This window comes from Ochotona curzoniae, unplaced genomic scaffold (genome assembly GCF_017591425.1).
Source record: "Ochotona curzoniae isolate NIBS_2020 unplaced genomic scaffold, NIBS_Ocur_1.0 scaffold_3208, whole genome shotgun sequence".
NCBI classification, from domain to species: domain Eukaryota; kingdom Metazoa; phylum Chordata; class Mammalia; order Lagomorpha; family Ochotonidae; genus Ochotona; species Ochotona curzoniae.
In genome coordinates, this window is record NW_024467106.1 from 20,435,926 (window position 1) to 20,456,759 (window position 20,834).

Genomic DNA, 20,834 nt, shown 5'->3' on the forward strand with positions numbered 1-20,834 from the left:
CCCTGGGAGAAGGCAGGCGGAAGACCAGAGTGAGGTTCTGCGTTCTTGGTTTTGACCTTCCCCAAGCCTGGCATTGTGGGCATTTGGGAGTAAACCAGCAGATGAAAAATCTTTATCTTTTTCAAATAAAAATGAAAAAATAAACATGCAAGAAAGGAAATGGTAGGGTAGTCATTCATTCAGCAGATATTTATGGAATGCCTACAATGTGTCAGGTGCTGGGGCTCAATGGAAGAGAACAGGACAGATTGAGTCTCAGTGCTGGTAGAGCTGACATTGAATTTCTGGGAGAAGGTGACCAAGGACAGCCCTATGGAACTTTGTAAGAGGCAAGTCAGACACTGATTTTTTCCTAGGGTTTCTGAAGTATGATATGCTTTTGTACTCACTTTTTTTAAATGGACAACCCGCACAATTTAGTATCTTAAATTTTGTCTGGTGTATATCAAGTAACAATTTATGAGCTATAGGACATTTGATATATATATACATAATGCATCTAATAAAAGTAGAAAATAGAAATAGAGAAAAGCTTGGGCTGGTGCGCCTTCCGTGCCACATGGGTGCTCATTCAAGTCTTACTGTTTCACTTCCTGTCCAGTTCCCTGCAAATGGCCTGGGAAAGTAGCAGATGATGACTCAAGTCCTTGGGCCACTGCACCCATGTGGGGACCCTGAAGAGGCTCCTGGCTCAGCTGGAGCTGTTGTGGCCAGTTGGGGGTGAACCAGCAGATGAAAGATCTCTCTTTGTCTCTTCTTCATTCTATAACTCTGCCTTCAAGTAAAAGTAAAATGAATCCTAAAAAAGAAATATAGCAGCCCAGTGCAGTAGCCTGGCAGCTGAAGTCCTCACCTTGCACATGCTAGAATCCCTTGTGGGCACTGGTTCTAATCCCGGAGGTCCCGCTTACCATCCAGCTCCCTGCTATTGGCCTGGAAGGGCGGTTGAGGACAGCCTAAGGCTTTGAGACTTTACGCCCGCGTGGAAGACCTGGAAGAGGCTCCTGGCTCCTGGCTTTGGATTGGCACAGCTCCGGCTGTTGCAGTCATCTGGGGAGTGAGTCAGTGGATGGGGGATCTTGCTCTCTGTCTCTCCTTCCTCTCTGTGTGTCTGAGTTTTCAATAGAGATAAATAAAATCTTTCAGAAAAGAAAATGCAGAACCTTACAGTAAAATGTAGCATAGTATTTGTATTGCTAGAGAAGAGTGCCTTTTATGAAATACTCAGGATGATTTCCTTTATTAAAGTCCTTCATCCCAGCGATCTGTCACTGTTTACCTGTCAGAAAAAGACATGTCTGAAAGTGGTAGCTTCTTGTAAGAGCAAATATTTCCATTATGGGTGAAATGTCACTGAACAGTCACACTGTGTAAGAAATATACGATCGTAATCTAATGTATTTTAACAGGAAGAATTTTTAAATGCAGGAATTCTAGTATATGTTAGTATTTGTTGCTTTCTATGGTTTGAATAATTTTTGTGGGATAATTATTGTCAGCTGCTGTGGTTGGTATTTTTCTTTCTTTAAATATGCATATGCTGAACAGTGTAAACTGTAAAAAATAAAATCTGTTTCCTATCTCACCCACCAACAAACATAATTTTCCCAGATTTAAGTATTGTCAACGTTGCACTTTATCCGGGCCTTTCAGGGCCTTTGCAAACACACGAGTCCTTGTATGCCAGATTGCTCTGTGTGCTGTTCCCAAGGTAACTTGGTGTGTGGATTTTTTTTTTCTTTCTCACTCCAGAAACCACGGACAAGGGAGAGCCATCTCCAGCGTTGTCCTCCTCTTCCTCCGCTTCCTCTCCTTCCTCCCCTTCTCCCACCCTGGGCAGACCAAGGCCTGACATGGGGACGTTCGTGAGAAAGAAGAAAACCAGTGACGTGTACTTCGTGTGTCTCGTGTGGGCCATCGTCGTCGTCCAGATCTGGCTGAACCTGTGGATCGTGCAGCTGCTCCCGGTGCCCGTCGCAGGTGGCTGTCTCCTTCGTTTGGATCTCCTGACTTTGAAGTTTTTCACGCTTACATTTTGATATTTCAGATAACTTTACTTTTTCAAAATAAAAGGCATCTTACGTTTGCCTTTAAATAATGAGCCGACATTATTTGGAAGTTAATCTTTTGATACATCTTTAATATTTCACGTTCAAGGTTGAAAATGTGTTTGTTCAGCTTGTGGGAGGCTAAAGTTTCTTGTGGCGTTTTTAATTTGACATGGCCTTGGGAGAGCTGGTTGTGTGAACAGAGTTCTCTATGGCCTGTAATCACCGTGGGCTTAGTCTTGGAATTTAAAAATGCTAATGTAGGAATTGTTGAACTGATACTATAACACTGACCTCATGACTCAAAACAGTAAACTCTGAACCTTGGATTATACCAGGCCTAAGGGTGCCATGCCTAGGGGTGAGGGTAATTAAAGTGAATGGATGAATTACTCACAGTTCAGATGTCAAGCCTCACAGATCAGTACACTTCCTTTTGGCCCTGCCTCTAGTTGCCTTTGAAAAGGAAGTTGTGGACTTGCTTGAAGTGCTGCTGCGGTGCCCAGCTCTAGGGGGAGACAGATCTGTTGTGGTCCTGAACAGTCCTTGCCAGACTTGGCAGCGTGCAGCAGTAGAGCCCACTGGAAGTAGCTCTGCATGTGCTCAGCTGGCATCTCTTACAGACAACAGCAAGTGGGGAAACGGGAACAGTGCAATTACTTTACAGCAGTATGAAATCATGACAGAATGAAATACCGTGTACTTACTAGTCACTGAAACAAAGAACAAAACTTGCCAAGAGTAGCTGTACTAGCCAGTGAGAGTAAGAAATGTCAGAGCTTAATGAGGAGCCAAGACTACAGTCACTGATTTCTTCTTGATGAGAGTGTTGTTGGTTTACACTGGCTGTAGAGTAATCCCAGGCTCCTTGGGGATTCAGCCTCACAGCTGAAGATAATATGTGAGCAGGTGGGAATGGGTGAAGTTAGTTGGCCCAGTTCCATCTGTTTAGAATACCTTGAGCTCCCCGACTCTTCTTGAAAAAACACTGACCTACAATTGGCTTTCCTGGTTTTGAAAGGCCGTGTGCAGTTAAGGAAGCTTCTCATGACTTTATAATCTGAGTTTTGTTCACATGTGTGTTTTCATTTCTTGTGTAGTGTGGGTCCTCAAGAAGCTTGTCATTCACTTTGGAGTTGTGGACTTCCTGGAGAAACGCTGCCGTGTGTGGTGGCAAGTCATCGAGAGCTTCTTGAAGCAGCGACAGGAAGCTCTGGCACCCTGGCCAGTTATTGGACTTGCAAAGTTCTTGCTAAAAGTCGATAGCAAGGTATTGTATTTTTAAGAGCTTTGGTGATTTGAGTGGTGTTTCTGTCTTTTATGGTTGGAGATATTCCAATTCATTCATTGTTTTTATTGTAGCTGTAGATAGCACATTAGATTTGTAAGCTTATAATTTAAAACCTCGAAAATTATGGTTTATGAAAGTTCAGAATAGATTTAATTTAAATAAGTACTTTTTTTTTCCTGTTAAAAATATAAGAAAAGGAGGTTATGGCATACTAATTCGACTCCTTCATTTTATTAGCACCAAACTGAAAGCCCGGGAGGATAAGTATATAATTGTATCAACAGGTCATCACTCAGTTGGGTGGATGTTTTTAGAGGAATCCCCATGTGTGAGGGAAAATTAACAGAGGATGGAAAGCCAGATAAATACAGGCACCCTGTTTGGTGGAAAGAAATAGCTGATCCTAAAGGTCCAAAGACAGTGGTTCCACACAGAGGCTCAGTGGTGAACGAGCTTGGGCTCTGAATCCACACTGGTTTCCAGTCCCAGTTCTGTTATTTGGGAGCTGTGTGATCAGGAAGATGTACCAATCTTATAGAATGATTGTGAGAGCTAAATGGCTACAATAGGTAAAATTTCAAAATCAGTGCCTTGTGCAAAGTAAGCTCTGCCTAAGTGTTAGCTGTCGGTGTAATCTGTGTAGGGAAAATAAGACATGTCAGAAATGACCGTGTATTGATCAAGTGGTTGGGTGAGGAAGGGTTTGCAGGGCATGTGACGCCAGAGCATTTTGAAGCACAAGTAAAAATTTCTCAGTGGACACAGCAGGAAGAACAGATGGATGGCTTAGTGTAAAGGCACATGCCTTCAGGTTACCAGTAAAGCTTGCCTGGCCTCCTTTTCTTGATGTAAATGCCCTGTGATTTCTCCCCTGTCTTCCCTTTGTCTGGTCGAGTCCCTTCTCATGCTCTCAGTGACTTTTCTTTCCATGCTGTGATTGCATTCTCTAACGATATTCCACTGTTCTTATCTTCTCTTTCTCACTTTACCTCCTACCCTCAAGCTCTGGCACTGGCTAAATAAGAAGGTAAATGAACACACAAATGTTGGGTTTTACTGTCTAATGCTGTGACATCACCCCCTTCACCTCCTGCTCTGTCCCAGTTTCCCTTCTCATTTCTGCTTCTGTCCATTTGTCAAACTAAATTTTGGTTTCAAGGTTCTAATCATAAGCTATGGAAGGTCATGAAGTATTGATTGTATGACACACAGTGTGATTGCTCAAAACTCAGCAAAAGCTATTTTTTATATTGGTGGTAACCCTTTCTAAAAGTGTTTTCGAGAAATCTGTCTTGTAGTCTTGTCTGTTGTGATTTCTATTCCTTTTTAGCTCTGTAATGCAGTTCAGCTTCTAACTTCCAAATTCTTCCATGTGTGAAATGTTAGGCGATAGTTAAAGGAAAGATGGACTCTTTATTGCTATTTTTAAAATAAATTATATAGGCTTTTTTTTTCCCAAAAAGACAAGCTATACTTTCTTACTTCTTTTTTTTAGTAATACTTTAAGCGTAAAAACAGTCCCTAGTCATGGCCTGTGATGTCAGGATTGAGTATTGCTCAAAGTATGAGGCTGTATCTGTGGTAAATGTTTCACATTTTTGGCATAGAGTTTTTTTGGAAGATTTATTTGTTTTTATTGCAAAGTCATATATATATATATATATATAGAGAGAGAGGAGGAGTGATAGGAAGATCTTCTGTCCGATGATTCAGTCCCTAAGTGACTGCAATAGCCAGAGCTGAGCTAATCTGAAGCCAGGAGCCAGGAACTCTTTCAGGTCTCGACGTGGGTATAGGATTCTAAGGCTTTGGGCCATCCTCTACTGCTTTCCCAGGCCACAAGCAGGGAGCTGGATGGTAAGCAGGGCTTCCTGGATTACAACTGGCACCCGTAATGGGATCCTGGCACGTTCAAGGTGAAAACTTTAGCGGCTAAGCCACTGTTTCAGTCCCTTAGCATAGAATTTTAATTTCAATCTAAGCTAACCCAGTTGTTCTAGGAATATTGTTCCTTTGACAAAGAGGCCAATTGGTTTCAGTAGGTAGCAAGCAATGGCATCCTTTGTGTGCAAAGTGTTTAAGCATGAGACTTTAAATGTCTTCAATAGAAATATTAAAGCAGACCTTAAGGATACAGTGTTTCTTGAAAATGGATAGGAATGAGACTTGAATCTAGAGAATAGAATTAATTTTTTTCTGTTGAAATGGAGGCAGTATGTGACTTTGGCAGTGCCTGGAGCTTTAAATTTGAAATATTTGATTATTGGAAACATTAAATGTTTAAGCTCTTTCTCCCCATCCCATTGCGTGGTTGTGTATACCTCCATTCCTTGTCTGTGGTGGATGGTCTGAAAACCTAAGTTATGTTTTATAATTTTGATCAAAGCAATTGACTTTATATTTTTTCCCGATTACATGTGGCTTACCATAATGAGATTGTCCTCAAGAAATGGGAGAGAGAGTAGCTGTAAAATGGTTCAGTTGCCTAGTTTTGAACATAATGTGTAGCTGAAAGTCTGAGTTTATTTTGAAAGATTTCTAAGAGATATTAGTTCTTTCTTTTCTTTGATGATCCATATAACACACATAAAACATTGCTGTGGAGTAGAAGTAACTGCTTGAATTTATGAGCTTGTGTGTTACAGGGATGCACATTGATAAGTTGAGAACTATTGTATTGCCTTAAATCTAAGGTCAGAGAACAGAGGGTTGGGAAAATCTGGGATGTAGAGGTTGTAGTACAATGAATTAGGAAACCAAGAGGAGAGGGTAAGAGCATATGGTTAGTCAAAGTTTAACTTCTGCTTCTCAGAACTTAAATTATACTTCTTAATAGAGATTATCTGTCCTGAGAATCAGTTAAAATTTAGTTAAAAAACAACAACAACAAAACAGTAACCTGTGTGCCCAAAATAATGAAATAATGAATGATACTTTAAAAAAAAAGACTTATGTGAAAGATTTTATAGGGAAAGAAGGAGAGACAGAGAAGTCTTAATGCTGTTCACACCCCAGATGGCTGCAACGGGCAAAGCTGAGTTGATTAAGAGCTAGGAACTTCTTGGGGTCTCCCATGGGGTGCAGAGATGCAAGGAATCGAGCCATCCTCCACTGCTTTCCCAGGCTGTAACAGGGAGTTGAATTGGAAGTGGAGCAGCCTAAACACAAACTGGCTCCCATATAGGATGATGGCGCTTGCAGGCAGAGGATTAGTTTGCTATGTCAGCATGCCAGCCCAGAATGATACTTTCTTAATAGCTTGATAAATAAACCCAGATATGATGATAAAATATTGACAGCTCTAAATTTTAAAAATGCACTCATCATTTAGTTTTAAAATAATCTCTCTTTCACTTTTAAACAGTAAACTTTGGCCCAAGTTTCTCTCCTCTTTTCATCTTTGTCCTCCTCTTCCTCCCCTCACCCCCCCTTTTAAGCTTTATTTCTTTTTATTGACCCAAGTGGCCACAGTAGCTGTAGCTGAGCTGGTCCAAAGCCAGGAGCCAGGATCTTCTTCTTCGTTTCCCAAGTGGGTTCAGGTCCCAAGGACTTGGACCACCCTCTACTGCTTCCCAGACCATAAACAGGGAGCCGAATGGAAACAGAGCAGCTGGGACACCACTTGGCGCCCATAGGAGATACCAGTGCTTGTATACAGAGGGTTTGTCAGTGTGGTCTTCACACTGGCCCCCTCTTTCTTCTCTGTTGCTCTCTTTCTCCCTCTCTCTCCTCCTCACTTCTCTCTCCTCTCTTCTCTCCCCTCTTTTCTCTCTCTCATCTCTCTGTTTCTGCTTCTCTGTGAGTTGTTTTATTTACTCTTTCATGGGGTTGGTTCTACAGTACACTGCTGGAAAGGCACAGCCGCTGGAGCTGGGCCGTTCTGAAACCAGGAGCTTTTTCTGAGTTTACTGGGAGGTAGACGGGCTGAAATGCTTGGCCCATCCTCTGCTGCTTTCTCAGGCACATCAGCAGGGAGCTTGGTGGGAAGTGGAGCAGCCAGGGTTTAACTGGTGCAAGTACAGGATGCCTGTACCACCATGCCAGCCTACCCACAGTATTTTTACTTTTCTTATCCCCCTTTATTCTTATCTGTCTCTGCCTTTTCCATTTGACCTATTTATTCCTTCTTACCTTTGTAAGTTGGCTTAGCTGTTTACAATGAGAATTTTTTTTTAAGATTTTAAAATTTTTATTGGAAAGTCAGTTTTACAGAGAGAAATAGAGACAGAGAGAAAACTCTTTCTGCTGGTTCACTACCTAAGTGGCCACAATGACCGGAGCTGAGCGAGCCTGAAGCCAGGAGCCAGGAACTTCTGGGTCTCCCATGCAGTTACAGGGTCCCAAGGCTTTGGCACATCTTCTACTGCTTTCCCAGGCCACAAGCAGCGAGCTGGAATGGAAATGGAGCAGCCAGGATTAGAACTGGCGCTCAAGTGACATCCTGGAGCTTGCAAGGCAAGGACTGTATCTCCTAGGCTCTGGTGCCGGGACCCCCAATGTGAATTTTTCAAAGATTCTTAGCTTATGTGTTCTAAATAATTTTCTGTTAGATGGATATTCCTTAGTTGGAAATTTTAATTCGGTAAGTTTTAGTGCGAATTTTTTTCACCCCCGGGTAAATACCTTATGGTAAGAGAATTTTACTGCAGCTTAGAAATATAAAGTCTGATTTTGTAGTGCTGATGACAGAATATGTGTGTGTAAGAGCGCATGCTTTACATGTTGAAAATACCTGGACAGGGGCCTGGCGCCGTGACCTAGCAGCTAAAGTCCTCACTTTGATTGCACCAGGATCCCAAATGGGCGTGGGTTCTGATCTTGGTGGCCTTGCTTCCCATCCAGCTCCCTGCTTGTGGCCTTGGAGGGCAGTGGAGGACGGCCCAGGGCCTTGGGACCCTGCCCCCACGTGGGAGACTCGGAAGAGCTCCTGATTTCAGATGGGCTCAGCACCTGCCCTTGTGGTTGCTTGGGGAGTGCATCATTAGATGGGGGATATTTCTCTCTGTGTCTCTCCTCATCTCTCTATATATGTCTGACTTTGTAATAAAAATAAATAAATCTTTAAAAAAGTATTTATTTTTTTAAAAATTTTTTAAAAGATTTATTTATTTTATTGGAAAGTAGGATATACAGAGAGAAGGAGAGACAGAGAGGAAGATCTTCCGTCCAATGATTCATTCCCAAGTGAGCCGCAATGGCCGATGCTATGCCAATCCAAAGCCAGGATCCAGGAACTTCTTTCGGGTATCCCACACGGGTGCAGGGCCCCAAAGCCTTGGGCCGTCCTCAACTGTTTTCCCAGGCCACAAGTAGGGAGCTAGATGGGAAGTGGAGCTGCCGGGATTAGAATTGGCGCCCATATGGGATCCAGGCGTTCAAGTTGAGGACGTTAGCTGCTAGGCCATGCCGCCGGGCCCAAAAGTATTTACTTTTAAAAAAATACCTGGAGATAAAATTAGACAGCCATTCTATGTAGGATATCATTTGCATTTTAAAATGCATTTCAGACTATAACTTTTCTATGGAAATAGCTAGGCTTCTCTTATTTTCACAGTAATAACTGAAGTTATTTGTGCTTGGCTATTAAGGTACCTGTTAACTGAGAGCCTACTACATGCCACTTGTCCAGCTCTTGAGTTGCAGAGTGACGTGGCATTAGGCCTTCCCTCTAGAAACACTGAAGAAACTGGTGTTCAGTTGGCTTCTGAATATGAGACTTGATTGGAATTGAAAACCTACCTTCAAAATATGACATCTGACCTTCCATATCTTAAAAACCTGTTTTCTGCTTTTTTTAAATCTCTGCATTGTCTTTGATGCTTTGGTGACATGTGCTGACAATGAACTCTTTTGTTCGAAACTGTAGTTGTCAGTATTGAAGATTAACGTCTTGTCTTGGTCTTTACTGTAGCGTTGATCTCTTCCTGACTGTGTCCTTCGTGGGAAGCAGATGAGGGGGCACAAGCATTGAGTATAAAAGAAAGGTTTTGCTCCACCCCTACAGGAAGATTGATTTATTTGAAGGGCAATGTGATAAAGGACACAGGGTTCTTCCATCCACTAGTTCATGCCCCTTGTGTTTGCAACAGCCAGGGTGGGGTTAGGCCAGGGCCAGGAGCCAGGATCTGCGTCTGGGGCTTCCATAGGGGGACTTATTTGGATCATCTTCAGGTGCATAAACAGGAAGCTAGATGTGAAGCAATGCAGCCAGGACTCAAACCAGTGCAGCAGTATGGGTTACTGGGGTCCCAGGTGGTGACTCAATGGGCTTCTAAGCCAACATTCGTTGCTCTTGGGTGTTTTACTGTTTAGAGAGCCTGTTTTATATTTTGACTTAGCAGTGAAGAAGCTCATGGGTTTGAGGGATGCAGCTTGGTGTTCCAAGCAATTCTTTGTTTTTTTTTATAGATTTATTTATTTTATTTTTATTGGAAAGTCAAATATATAGAGAGGAGGAAGACAGAGAAAAAGATCTTCCATGTGTTGATTCACTCCCCAAATGGCTATAATGGCTGGAGCTGAGCCAATCCAAAGCCAGGAGCCAGGAGCCTTCTCCAGGTCTCCCACGCAGGTACAGGGTCTCAAGGCTTTGGGCCATCCTTGACTGCTTTTCCAGGCCATAAGCAGGGAGCTGGATGGTAAGCAGGGCTGCTGGGATTAGAACTGGCGCCTATATGGGATCTCGGCATGTTCAAGGCGAGGACTTCAGCCGCTAGGCTACTGAGCTGTGCCCCCAGCAATTCTTAATGTGGTTTTGAAATTTAAATTGTAGCTTTGCATGGCAAGAATTAAAAAAAAAAATCCATCAGAACTTTGTATTCTGAAAGCAAAGGTGATTATCTGAGACTGTGGAAGATGATTGAAGTTATAGTTGACATGGAACGTCAGCATTTAGGGAGAAGATAATTTAATTATTGATTAAAGAACAACCACAACATTGATTATTTTTAGTTTATATTCACTTCTGTTTTCAGAAAAAAATTTCAAGTAGAATATCAGATTTTTAGAACCATTTTATTTTAAAATGGTGACTATGAAAATATTTTCATCTGGTTGCACACCCTACTCCTAACTTTATATAGTTGCCTATATAATTGAAGTTACTTTTGTACCCCAAGTGCCTCCATCTCCACAAGTGTCTGCTATCCTAAGTTTGCTATTTATCATTGCCTTACATTACATTTTCATGATGGCTGTTTCTGAAATCCTAACAAAATAATCAAAAACAGAAGCAATGCTTTTAATGTGATTTCCATTTTAATTTGCTGTTATCTACATAAGACATATCTGTAGTATAAGGGACAATCTTTTCCTAAATCACTTCTGTTTGCTCATTGACAGTTCAGCTTCGTGAGATTTGAGTTCAGCTAATGGATTGTCTTTAGGATGTTTGCAAGCTATAAATTGTTATTTGAAATGTAGTCACAACAGTGCAAGGATTGAAGCATAGGTTATGTTCAAATGGTCTGCCTCGTTTTAGACATGACAAAAATAACTTCATTTAATAACAATAATTAATTCTGTTAGTTTTCAGAAGCCACTCACAGCCTTAACTGCTTTAATCATTGTGCTGTAGTTTGCTTTGCATTGCTGAATATCCTACTTTGTCTTCCTGATATTTGAATAAGTACATATTTCTCTTGTACTTTACAGATAAATAATTCCCTTTTCATTTTTGTGCAGATGATCATCTGGCTGGAGAAGATGTTAGATAAAATCATTAGCATTTTCATCATATTCCTGTTAGTGATAGGAACCCTTCTTCTAGCCCTGCTCCTGACTGCAAAGGTAGAGTATCATTGCTACTGCCATTAACAGAGTCTTCTAAGCTGGCAGAAGCAGCATGGAAAATGTTGCTTGGCTTGTAAACATGGGGAACAGCTAGACTGTGTTGTTTCTCACCGTACCTTGAATGTGCTCTATATGCTTTCTTTTCAGCACTTTTTTACATGCATTTTGATGATGCCAGTATCAAACACAGGTGAATAATATCAGATGCTGAGGAATGGATGTCTTTTTTTTTTGAGTTTGAGAATTATTTTCTGGCCTGTGTGACTGATAGTCTAGTTAGTGTCATGTTCACTACATCAGTTTCTTGGTTAGTACCTTCCCTTTATTTGTGCATTCAATGTTCTTTCACCTTTCACTTCATTTCTCCCCCTTTTATCTTATCAGACAAAATCATTCTCAAAACACAGCTAAATTTTTACTTCTATAGTAATGTTTCATAGTTTACACTCCATTTTACTAAAGTCTACATCCTAAATTTTGGTATGCTGTTTTCAAAGAATTTTCATAATCTTTGAGATAAAAAATTTTTCTTATATTCCTAGAGATCCATTTATCTGGAAATCTGTTAATAATTATTACCAATAATGTACTGTGTAATACTTAACTGAAAAATTATATTGATCTTTGTTATGTGGCCTCCCTCGTATTTTCAGTCATTTTAGTGTTGTCATGTCTTCACGTTTGTCGTGTCATTTGATCCTCATGATCTGTTCCCCAGGACTTCTGTTCTAGTTGCTGTGCAGCCCCACTGGCCTTCGAGTGGGGAGCTCCCGTACACTGTGCGGACTTGTACTGAAGTCCTTCTCTGTGTCTGGCGTGCTGCCTAAACCTGTGAGCAGGCGGTCTTCTCTCGTGGCTCTGGCTCCTTCGTTTCTGCTGTCTTTTTCCTGCACTTACTTTCTCTTCTGTTTTGTCCCTTTGCGTAGGGTTTCATCTGCCCATCTCAGTTATGTTCCTCACTCAAGCAAGCCCTGCTTGTTTTTCCTTCTGCTTGCTAGGGAGCTTTTGCTCCTGCACACTGGTAATCAGCATTGCTGAACCTTTCTCTCTGTTCTGGATTTGTGCAAACTGAGCGCTTTTTAAAAAAAAAAAAGATTTATTTATTTTTATTGGGAAGTGAGATTTTACTTAGAGAAGGAGAGACAGAAAGATCTTCCATCTGTTGGCACTCCCAAGACGGTTGGCTCAGCTGTAGCTGAGCTGATTCGGAGCCAGGAGCCTCCTGGTCTCCCATGTAGGTGCAGGGTCCCAAGGCTTAGTGTTTTCCTCCTGCTGTCCCAGGCCACAAGCAGGGAGCTGGAAGGGAAGTGGAACAGCCAGGATAGGAATCAGCACATAGCTCCTAGGCTATTGCACCAGGCATGTATTTATCTTTTTAAGAGGAGCTGGCATAATTAATTCTCATATTGTATATCAAAGTGTGGACATTACATATAGTTATGTTTCAGGGATGTAGAATTACTTTACTCTAGAAACACTCCCCTAATAATAGAGTAGAAAAAAATGTTAAATTGGTTTTGCATTTTATTGAAATTCTTTTCTCTTGTAACACAGGTACACCAGGAGAGTGTGCACATGATTGAAGTCACAAGTAGTTTGATTAATGAAACTCTAACAAATCACCCTGAGTGGGCAAAGTAAGAATTTTATTTTGAAAAAGTGGGGTGACTGAGTCTTAGCTCCTGCATGAGATGATCTTCGTTGTTGCATTCTCTTTTGAAGATAAAAAATCGAGTTTGCCAGGCTTTGAAAACCGTCGGTTTTACAGATAATGAAAAATAATAATCCTGGGGAGGGCGGTATGAAGTGCTGAAGATTTTAGGAGCAGCTTACCGTCTATTTGAGTTGGGAATGACAATGTAGGGCATGTTTATCGTTTGCAACACGCCTTTACCCACGTGGTGCTGTTCCAGTGACTGTCCAAGGTGGATTGATTTCTGAGATGCAGAGTCGGGATCCCAGCGGCCCTGGCAGCACTGAGAACTTGTGCTTCTGACCGACTGCGGGGACGTTTTCATTGTAGCATGGACTTGGGAGTTCCTCTGTAGTTCTTTGCATATTCCCACATTGCAATCTGTGTGTTTAAAAGGTTGACAGAGCGATAGGTCTCTCTCATCATCTGGTTCACTTCCCAGGTACCTATAACTGCTGGCAGTGGACCAGAAGAGCAGTTTTGGCAGGGAAAACATTCGCAGATTTTTACCTCTTGAGTTTTTTGTGAGTGTAAGTGGTGGCTATTGACTATGTAGGCATGCGATTCAGAAGAGAGATCTGGGTTGAGCTTAAGATGTTGATGGTGTGTGAGTCCAGGAATAAGATGAGGGTTCTGGGCTGGAAATAGGCAGCATCAACATTAAGAAAACTCACCGAGAGGATGTCTGGGTCTGCCTACTGTAGTTCACCTTCAGACTTTAGGGGTGAGCAGAACATGATAACCTGGCAAAGCAGAATGAGGCTGGACTACAGGAGAAATAAGAGGACAGCTGGGAAAGAGAACATGTTTGAGTTTGTGGTGGTAATGATCAGCGGTGTCAAATTGCTGCACAAAAATTGCAAGTGACATTGGATTCATCCACCGTAAGGACAGTGCACGTAAGCGGTGGGTCAGAAGCCAGGGGCTGCAGCAGAAGTGGGTCCTAGGAGCTGGAGGCAGTGGGGAAAGTGAGTGCAAGTTTTTGTTTTCTCCTTTGGCCTGGGTTAGTGTAGCAGAGATCGGAGGTTAGAGCAATTGCATGTGTGAAGGTGGAAGAACTTCATGTTTATGCTTGAGGGATGGGGCTGAAACTAGCGGGAGCACAGGTGCCTGATGGAGCCATGGCACCAATGAACAAGTAAAGAAAGCAGGTGAGGGTGAGTATAGTGGAATTGGATGGAGAATGTAAAGTAGGAAATTAGCTCCTCTACTCTCTGGCTCTTTGTACACAAGACATTTTTGATGTGAGAATGAGAAGAGACAGGAAGAAACCTGTAAGCTGTTAGATTCAGTCGGGACGGGAGCTTTCTGTGGGATGAGAGACTTCATTGCAGCTGTCGCCCTCCAGTGGGCATCCATAGCACTGCTTCTCTGGTGGAAACCGGGAGTGGGATTAACCCAGAGCCCTTCCATGCTGGTTTTGAGCTGTAACAGCACTGTCTCCCCTGCTGTCCTAAAGGCACACACACTCTGAGTAGCCCTGGAGCAGGTAGCTGTAGAAAGGTTTTTTGGAATCCTTGTAGATGGGCCAGGGTGGCACAGACAGCCAGGGAGACCTGTGTACTCTTCACCCTACCACCTCTGGGATGGTCGTCTTGTATAACTGTAGCACAAAGCCAGACTTGGTCAGTCATTGGTGGTGTTGTAATGCACTGACCATCTTCAGATTGTACTAGTTAGACATGAGTTAATAGTAGTGACTTTCTGCGCTCAGTGGATTCCTGTCCTATGGAAAGCAGTTGACCTTGTGGGGAAATGCATGAGGATCCTCCTAGTGCCAGAGATACAGTTGGGAATGAATCAGATGAACTTTCCTGGCTGAGTGTGTCTCATTGTCCTGTGCAGTAATTTGATCTCCTGTGGGTGTGCTTAGTGAGCTGGCTAGCTGTTGGACACATGACCAAGAGTAGGTGAACATCATCTCATGAGCTTGACGCTGGAGCACATCCTGCCTGCTCTCTTGGACAGTTCCATTGGTCTGGGGACTGTTTTGCATTTTCTGATCCTACGTCTCAGGGGCCTCATTAGATGGTGGCACTGGCAAGGACCTCAGTGTTGTGCAGCTCTGCGCCTCCTAAGGAGGAACCTGACACACATGGCAGGCTACCTCAGGAGGCTGAGGGAGGGCAGCACAAACTCCTGGGCCTGTGTGCTTTCTCAGGGAGCCCTGTGCACCTGCACGGGGAGACTGTGGTTGGTGGAGGTGGTGAAAAGCTTGGCAGGATAAACACGTCGCAGGTAATCCCAGTATGGTTGTTGATGGCCATGTGTCTCCTGGGACCAAGTGACCGACGTGGCCTTGCCCCAGCTCTGTCACCTGTCTCTAGACACCTGCTTGAGTATGTTAGTAAAAAGTTTGAAATGTTTTTACAGCAGTCAGCATGACTTCCTTAGTCCTAGTAGAAGAGCCTTCCAGGTGTCTTAGGTGTCTTTGTGAATCCTCACATTTTGAACTAACATTTAGGCTGTAACTTTCCTCATGAAAGTATGGTATCACATATTTGAAAATAGTTAGCAATTTCTTTATTGATAAATGTATAAATATAAGAGTAATTTAGAAGCTGTTTAAATTCTAATATATTCCTATCCCAATGCTTTATTTATTTTTTAAAAAGATTTATATATTTATTTTTCTTGGAAAGTCAGGCATATAGAGAGGAGAGATAGAGAGGAAGATCTTTCATCTGTTGATTCACTCCCTAAGCAGCCACAACGGCCAGAGCTGAGCCAATCTGAAGCCAGGAGCTTGTAGCCTCTTCTGGGTCTGGGTCTCCTATGCGGGTGCAGGGTCCCAAAGTTTGGGCCCTCCTTGACTGCTTTCCCAGGTCACAAGCAGGGAGTTGGATGAGAAGCAGAGCTTCTGGGATTAGAACCAGTACCCATATGGATCCTGGCACGTGCAAGGTAATGACTTTAGCCATTAGGCTACTGCGCCAGGCTCTGAAGTGATTAATTCTGAGGAGTCAAGGTTCTTTTAATTTGACATTGTACTTAATTCATCCCAGATCTTCCTGTATCTCTAACCTTATTTTTCTGGGGGAAGGACCATTGCTTTCTTAGGTATCATAACTTGTTTAACTGTTAGAGGCAGGTAGCTTTTTTTCTTTCTAAAGATTTACTTAATTAATCTTTACTTCCTTCTTTTGGCTTACTGCCCAAATGACCACAATGGCTGAGACTGGTCTAAGTCGAAGTCAGTGCCTCCCACAGAGGTGGCATAGGCCCAAGTATTTTGGTCATCATCCCCTGTTTTCCAAGGGACCCAGGAGGAACCTGGAGCAGAAGTGGAGCAACTGGGACTCAAATTGGTGTTTTAACCTGGGATTTGGTATTGTAAATGAGTGTTGCTCACTGTGCTACAATAACATCCCCTTTCTATTTATAACCATTTCATAGCTCAAATATGAAAAGCTGCTTTTAGTTGTGTGTGTTGTACAGTTGACTGTCACTGGTGGACTTTCCCGTATGTCAGCTTGTAGCATGGATCCTGTTTGGGTCTCAGAGAAACCGCATTTCATGGTCTTTTGATGTGACTCACAAATAGCTGGAATAAGGGCTGTGAATATCTGTATCTCTGGGGTGTGTACATTGTGAGGAGCAGTTCAAAAATAAATGCAAATGTACTTTCTTTTGGAAAGCATTGTGCATATGCAAAGAGTTCTTGGTGAAGGATCATGGTGTAGCAGTTAATAGGCAGCCAGAGAGGGCCTCCACACTATACGACGAACAGAGCTTGCAGACCGTTGTTGTCTGCCTGTGACTGGCCAAGAGTCCCTTGTAAGTATTGAAAAGATCTTCAGGGGCTGGCAGTGTGTGGTGGTAGGTAAACAGTGACTACCTGTGACACTGGGGCCTGACTACTCCACTTTGATCCAGCTCCCTAAAAGTGGCCTAGCAGAAGCAGCATAAGGTGTCCCCAGTGCTTGGCCCCCTGGCACACATGTGGGAGACCTGGGGGAGGCTCTTGGTTTCTTCAGCCTGATCACATTGCAGCTCTCTGGGAGTGAACCAACAGATGAAAGATTGCTGTCTCTATTTCCTTCTTCATGTCCCTCTCTAAGTCTGACTTTCAAATAGGTAAAAAAAAATATCTCAGAACAAAATCTTAAGTGGATTGAAGATTGAAAACAATTATTTATACCCTTTTGATACTTTTCTCCAGTTCTTCACTCTCTAGGACCAGCAGTTTTCAAACCTTAACATACATCAGAATTACCTGTAGCTTGTTAAGATCCAGAGGGCTGGGGCCAGCCCCACAGGTTGCTGTTTAGTAGGTCTGGGGTTGGACTCAGCATTTCCATTTCTAACAGGTTTCTAAGCAGTTCTGGTGCTGCTGGTTTGCATACCACAGCATCCCAGATGCTGCATATCCCATTGTCCCAGAACTACTTTGCCCTGGGGTTGAATTGGACAGATAATCCATGATATGTGGATGGAAAAACTAAGCACGGTAGAATGAAAGGCAGGTTGTGAGAATAATGGGTGTAGAGCTAAGGAAAAATTAAACAAAAATCCTCAATGTTAGAATTAGGCTAGTTGATCCTGGAAGTTAAGGATTCCCCACTTGTAAATTACTGTTTTGCAAGTTTGTATGGAGGACTCATCAACAATTGGTCTGTTATTAATTGCTTCAGTAGAGAAAGTTCAGAGCATAATTGCTACAGTACACTAAAAAGTACTTCTTTCTCTCTTATTTCCCTCCTGTATTTCAGTTGGCTTCCTGAGGCGCAGGTGGTCCAAAGAGCCCTAAATTCTGCGGCTAACAATGTGTATCAGTATGGACGAGAATGGATAACCCACAAGGTAAGGGCTTTCCCTACAGGGTCTTCACTGGCAGTGACACGTTGCTTTGTGGTTTTGAAATCGGCTTCAGTCTCCAGGTTAACAAGGGATGTACCATGAAGCGTAACCCTGTGCGTGATTACACTAGGTGGTCTGAACTGAGTGGCTGGCCATTTACTTTATGTTCAAGATAGATCTAGTTCTGTTCTTGGTACTCTGGCATACTCATAAGCTGGTGTGTTCATGGCTCAGGAAACGATATTAACAACGTATTAAATCCTGTTATCTGAAGGCAGCAGGGCCTGGCAATTTTCAGTTCATTTCATTGAATCTTTCCCAGGAAGCTTCAGTTGTCTGAGCTATTGTGCCTTCATGGCAGACAAGCAAGGCTGGCTTACTGTGAGTAAGTCCTTGTAGGGCAGGGGTTAAATTGCTGAGCTTGGTTTCAGACACGTGCATTCGACTGCAGTATGCTGGGAGCATGCACTCAGAATCAGAATGAACATGTTCACACGGGACTTGACCTCAGCTCTGCAGGAATGGCAGGTGGAGGGAGAGTGCATTGTACTGATGTGACTGAAGGTGCTGAGCCAGGAGTGTGTGTGAGATGACGACCTTGACTCAAGCGGAGGAAACGTTGTGAGGAGGCAGTTGGGGGAAGGATGCAGTTAGGGCTAACTTCTACCATGTAGGTCTGGGGTGTTCCCCATGCCTAGCCTACCCTGTATTGCTTGTGGCGAGAAAGGTAATTTGCGGGGCCCGGCGGTGTAGCCTAGCGGCTAAAGTCCTCGCCTTGAACACACCAGGATCCCATATGGGTGCCAGTTCTAATCCCGGCGGTCCTGCTTCCCATCCAGCTTCCTGCTTGTGGCCTGGGAAAGCAGTTGAGGATGGCCCAAAGCTTTGGGACCCTGCACCCGCATGGGAGACCCGGAAGAGGTTCCTGGTTCCCAGCTTTGGATCAGCTTAGCTCTGGCCATTGCGGCCACATGGGGAGTGAATCATCAGACAAAGATCTTCCTCTCTGTCTCTCCTCCTCTCTGTATATCTGACTTTGTAATAAAAATGACTAAATCTTTAAAAAAAAAAAAAAGATTTTAGGGGCCTGGCATGATAGTAGTTAAAGTCCTTGCCTTGCATGAGCCGAGATTCCATATAGGTGCTATTTCTAATCCCGGCAGCCCCGCTTGCTATCCAGCTCCTTGCTTGTGGCCTGGGAAAGCAGTTGAGGACAGCCCAAAGCCTTTGGACCCTACATCCGGATGGGAGACCTGGAAGAGCTCCTGGCTCCTGGCTTCAGATTGGCGCAGTACCAGCCTTTGTGGTCACTTGGGGAGTGAACCATCGGACAGAAGATCTTCCTCTCTGTCTCTCCTCCTATCTGTATATCCGCCTTTCCAATAAAAATAAATAATAAACCATCCACTGGTTTACTCCCCAAATGGCCACAAAGGCCAGAGCAGAGCCGATCTGAAGCTAGGAGCCAAGAGCCTCTTTCAGGTCTCTTATGTGGATGCAGGGTCCCAAAGGTTTGGGCTGTCTTCTACTGCCTTCCCAGACCACACGCAGGGAGCTGGATGGGAAGTGAGCTGCTGGAATTAGAACAGGTACCCATAGCGGATCCTGACATGTGCAAGGCAAGGACTTCAACCACTAGACTACCTGCCAGGCCTCACAAATATGTATTCAGTGATGAATGGATAAATCAAAGGTGATTGGACTGACACTTTGGCATAGTGAGTTAAACTGCTGTGTGCATTGCTGGCATCCCATAGGGGTGGCCATTCAGTTTTTGGCTGTGTCACTTCTGTTCCAGCTCCTTGTTGATACTTCCGGGGAAACAACAGAAGATAGCTCAAGGGCTTGGGTTCCTGTACCCCAAGTGGGAGACCTAGATGAAACTCCTGGCTCCTGCCTTTCACTTGATACAGCCCTGATCATGTGTCCATATGGGTAGTGAGCCAGTGGATGGAAAATCTATCTTTTCTCTTTGTCTCTGCTGTAACTGCTTTCCAGATAAAGAAAGAATTTTTTTTTTTGGAAGTCAGAATAGTGGCCTCCGGTTTTAGAAGGGATTTAACCATATGTATTTCTGTTGCTGGGAGGTTGGGGGGGAAGGGTGAGAGTTGATATTTAGTTTGCTTTTGGGGTGATGAAGTCTATTACAGTAAGTTTTAATGGATGTATAACTATGAATGTATTAAAAACCCTTAAATGGGTAAATTATAAGGTATGTGAGTGATATCTTAGGAAAATTATTAAATAAAGAGGTCTGTTGAAACTGCAGAGGTAGCTTGCTAATGAGCCTCAGCGCTTACCCAGCTAACAATCATAGAATTGGATTGTCAGAGCTGAAGTCTAGTGTGGGCAGAAACTATCAAAAATATGCATGCCCGGAAGAGTGTCTCGGGGTGTGCGTAGGTAAGAGTGGCGGTTCCTCTGCCCGCAGCCCTCTGTGCTGTGGTCTGCTGCAGTGTTGGCATTCTGCTCAGGCTGCTGCATTTGCACTCGCCCCTCAGTGTTCTAGCTGGAGCCGTCCTTTCTGCTTGGTATGCCCTTTCCTTTAAAGAATTTTTTTTTTTTTGTATCTTTGAAGGGCAGACAGACACAGAGGCTTCCAAATGCCTGCAGTATCCACGGCTGTGCCAAACAGGAGCCAGGAACTCATTCCAGGTCTCCCACATGGGTGGCAGGGACTCTAGTGTTTGAGCCATTATCTGCTGACTTCCCAGGGTGCATATTGGCAGGAAGTGGAAGCAAAGATGGTACTGGAATCCCATTTGCTCAAGTTTGAGATGTGCCATTCCAAGTGACATCTTAACCACTGTGCCAGCCACTTGCCCTGCTGCTAGGGTCCTAAGCAAGATGATCAGAGAGAACTAACTGTCCACCGGTGTTTATCACCCCCATTTTAGAGATGGGGTTATTTGTGTTAAGGTAGTGGACTCTAATGGCATTCTGACTGCTCTTAATGTTTTCTTGTGTTTCCTGTGCAAGCAGTATGTCATTTACCACTCATATAGTTGAGAAGTATCAGTGAGAGGTCCGGTCGGCTCTGCTGTCCATGAGATTTAATGGTATTCTCTGTAGTGTTCTTCTGTGGTTAATAGCAGCACAATTTTGGAAACAGTTTCATAACATGCTATAAAATTATACCCAACTGTCCTTTACTTTAACAGTTGAGGTATTTTAGAATTACTGCTGTGCTGAGAGACTGCCAAATGAGTTG

At 43.3% G+C, this 20,834-nt stretch overlaps 1 protein-coding gene across 3 annotated transcripts in view; it reads left to right on the plus strand.

The window, feature by feature from the left end:
• TMEM245 (transmembrane protein 245) overlaps window positions 1–20,834 on the plus strand; it is an 80,257-nt gene that overhangs the window by 22,611 nt on the left and 36,812 nt on the right. For 2 of the 3 annotated variants that reach the window (XM_040963801.1, XM_040963800.1), the window contains exons 5-9: window positions 1,753–1,980; window positions 3,149–3,318; window positions 11,023–11,127; window positions 12,685–12,767; window positions 17,536–17,626. In XM_040963801.1, the coding sequence (XP_040819735.1) occupies window positions 1,753–1,980; window positions 3,149–3,318; window positions 11,023–11,127; window positions 12,685–12,767; window positions 17,536–17,626 (677 nt within the window). Of the gene's footprint in view, window positions 1–1,752; window positions 1,981–3,148; window positions 3,319–4,342; window positions 4,367–11,022; window positions 11,128–12,684; window positions 12,768–17,535; window positions 17,627–20,834 lie in introns of all 3 variants that reach the window. The other variant, XM_040963799.1, reaches the window with a different exon arrangement.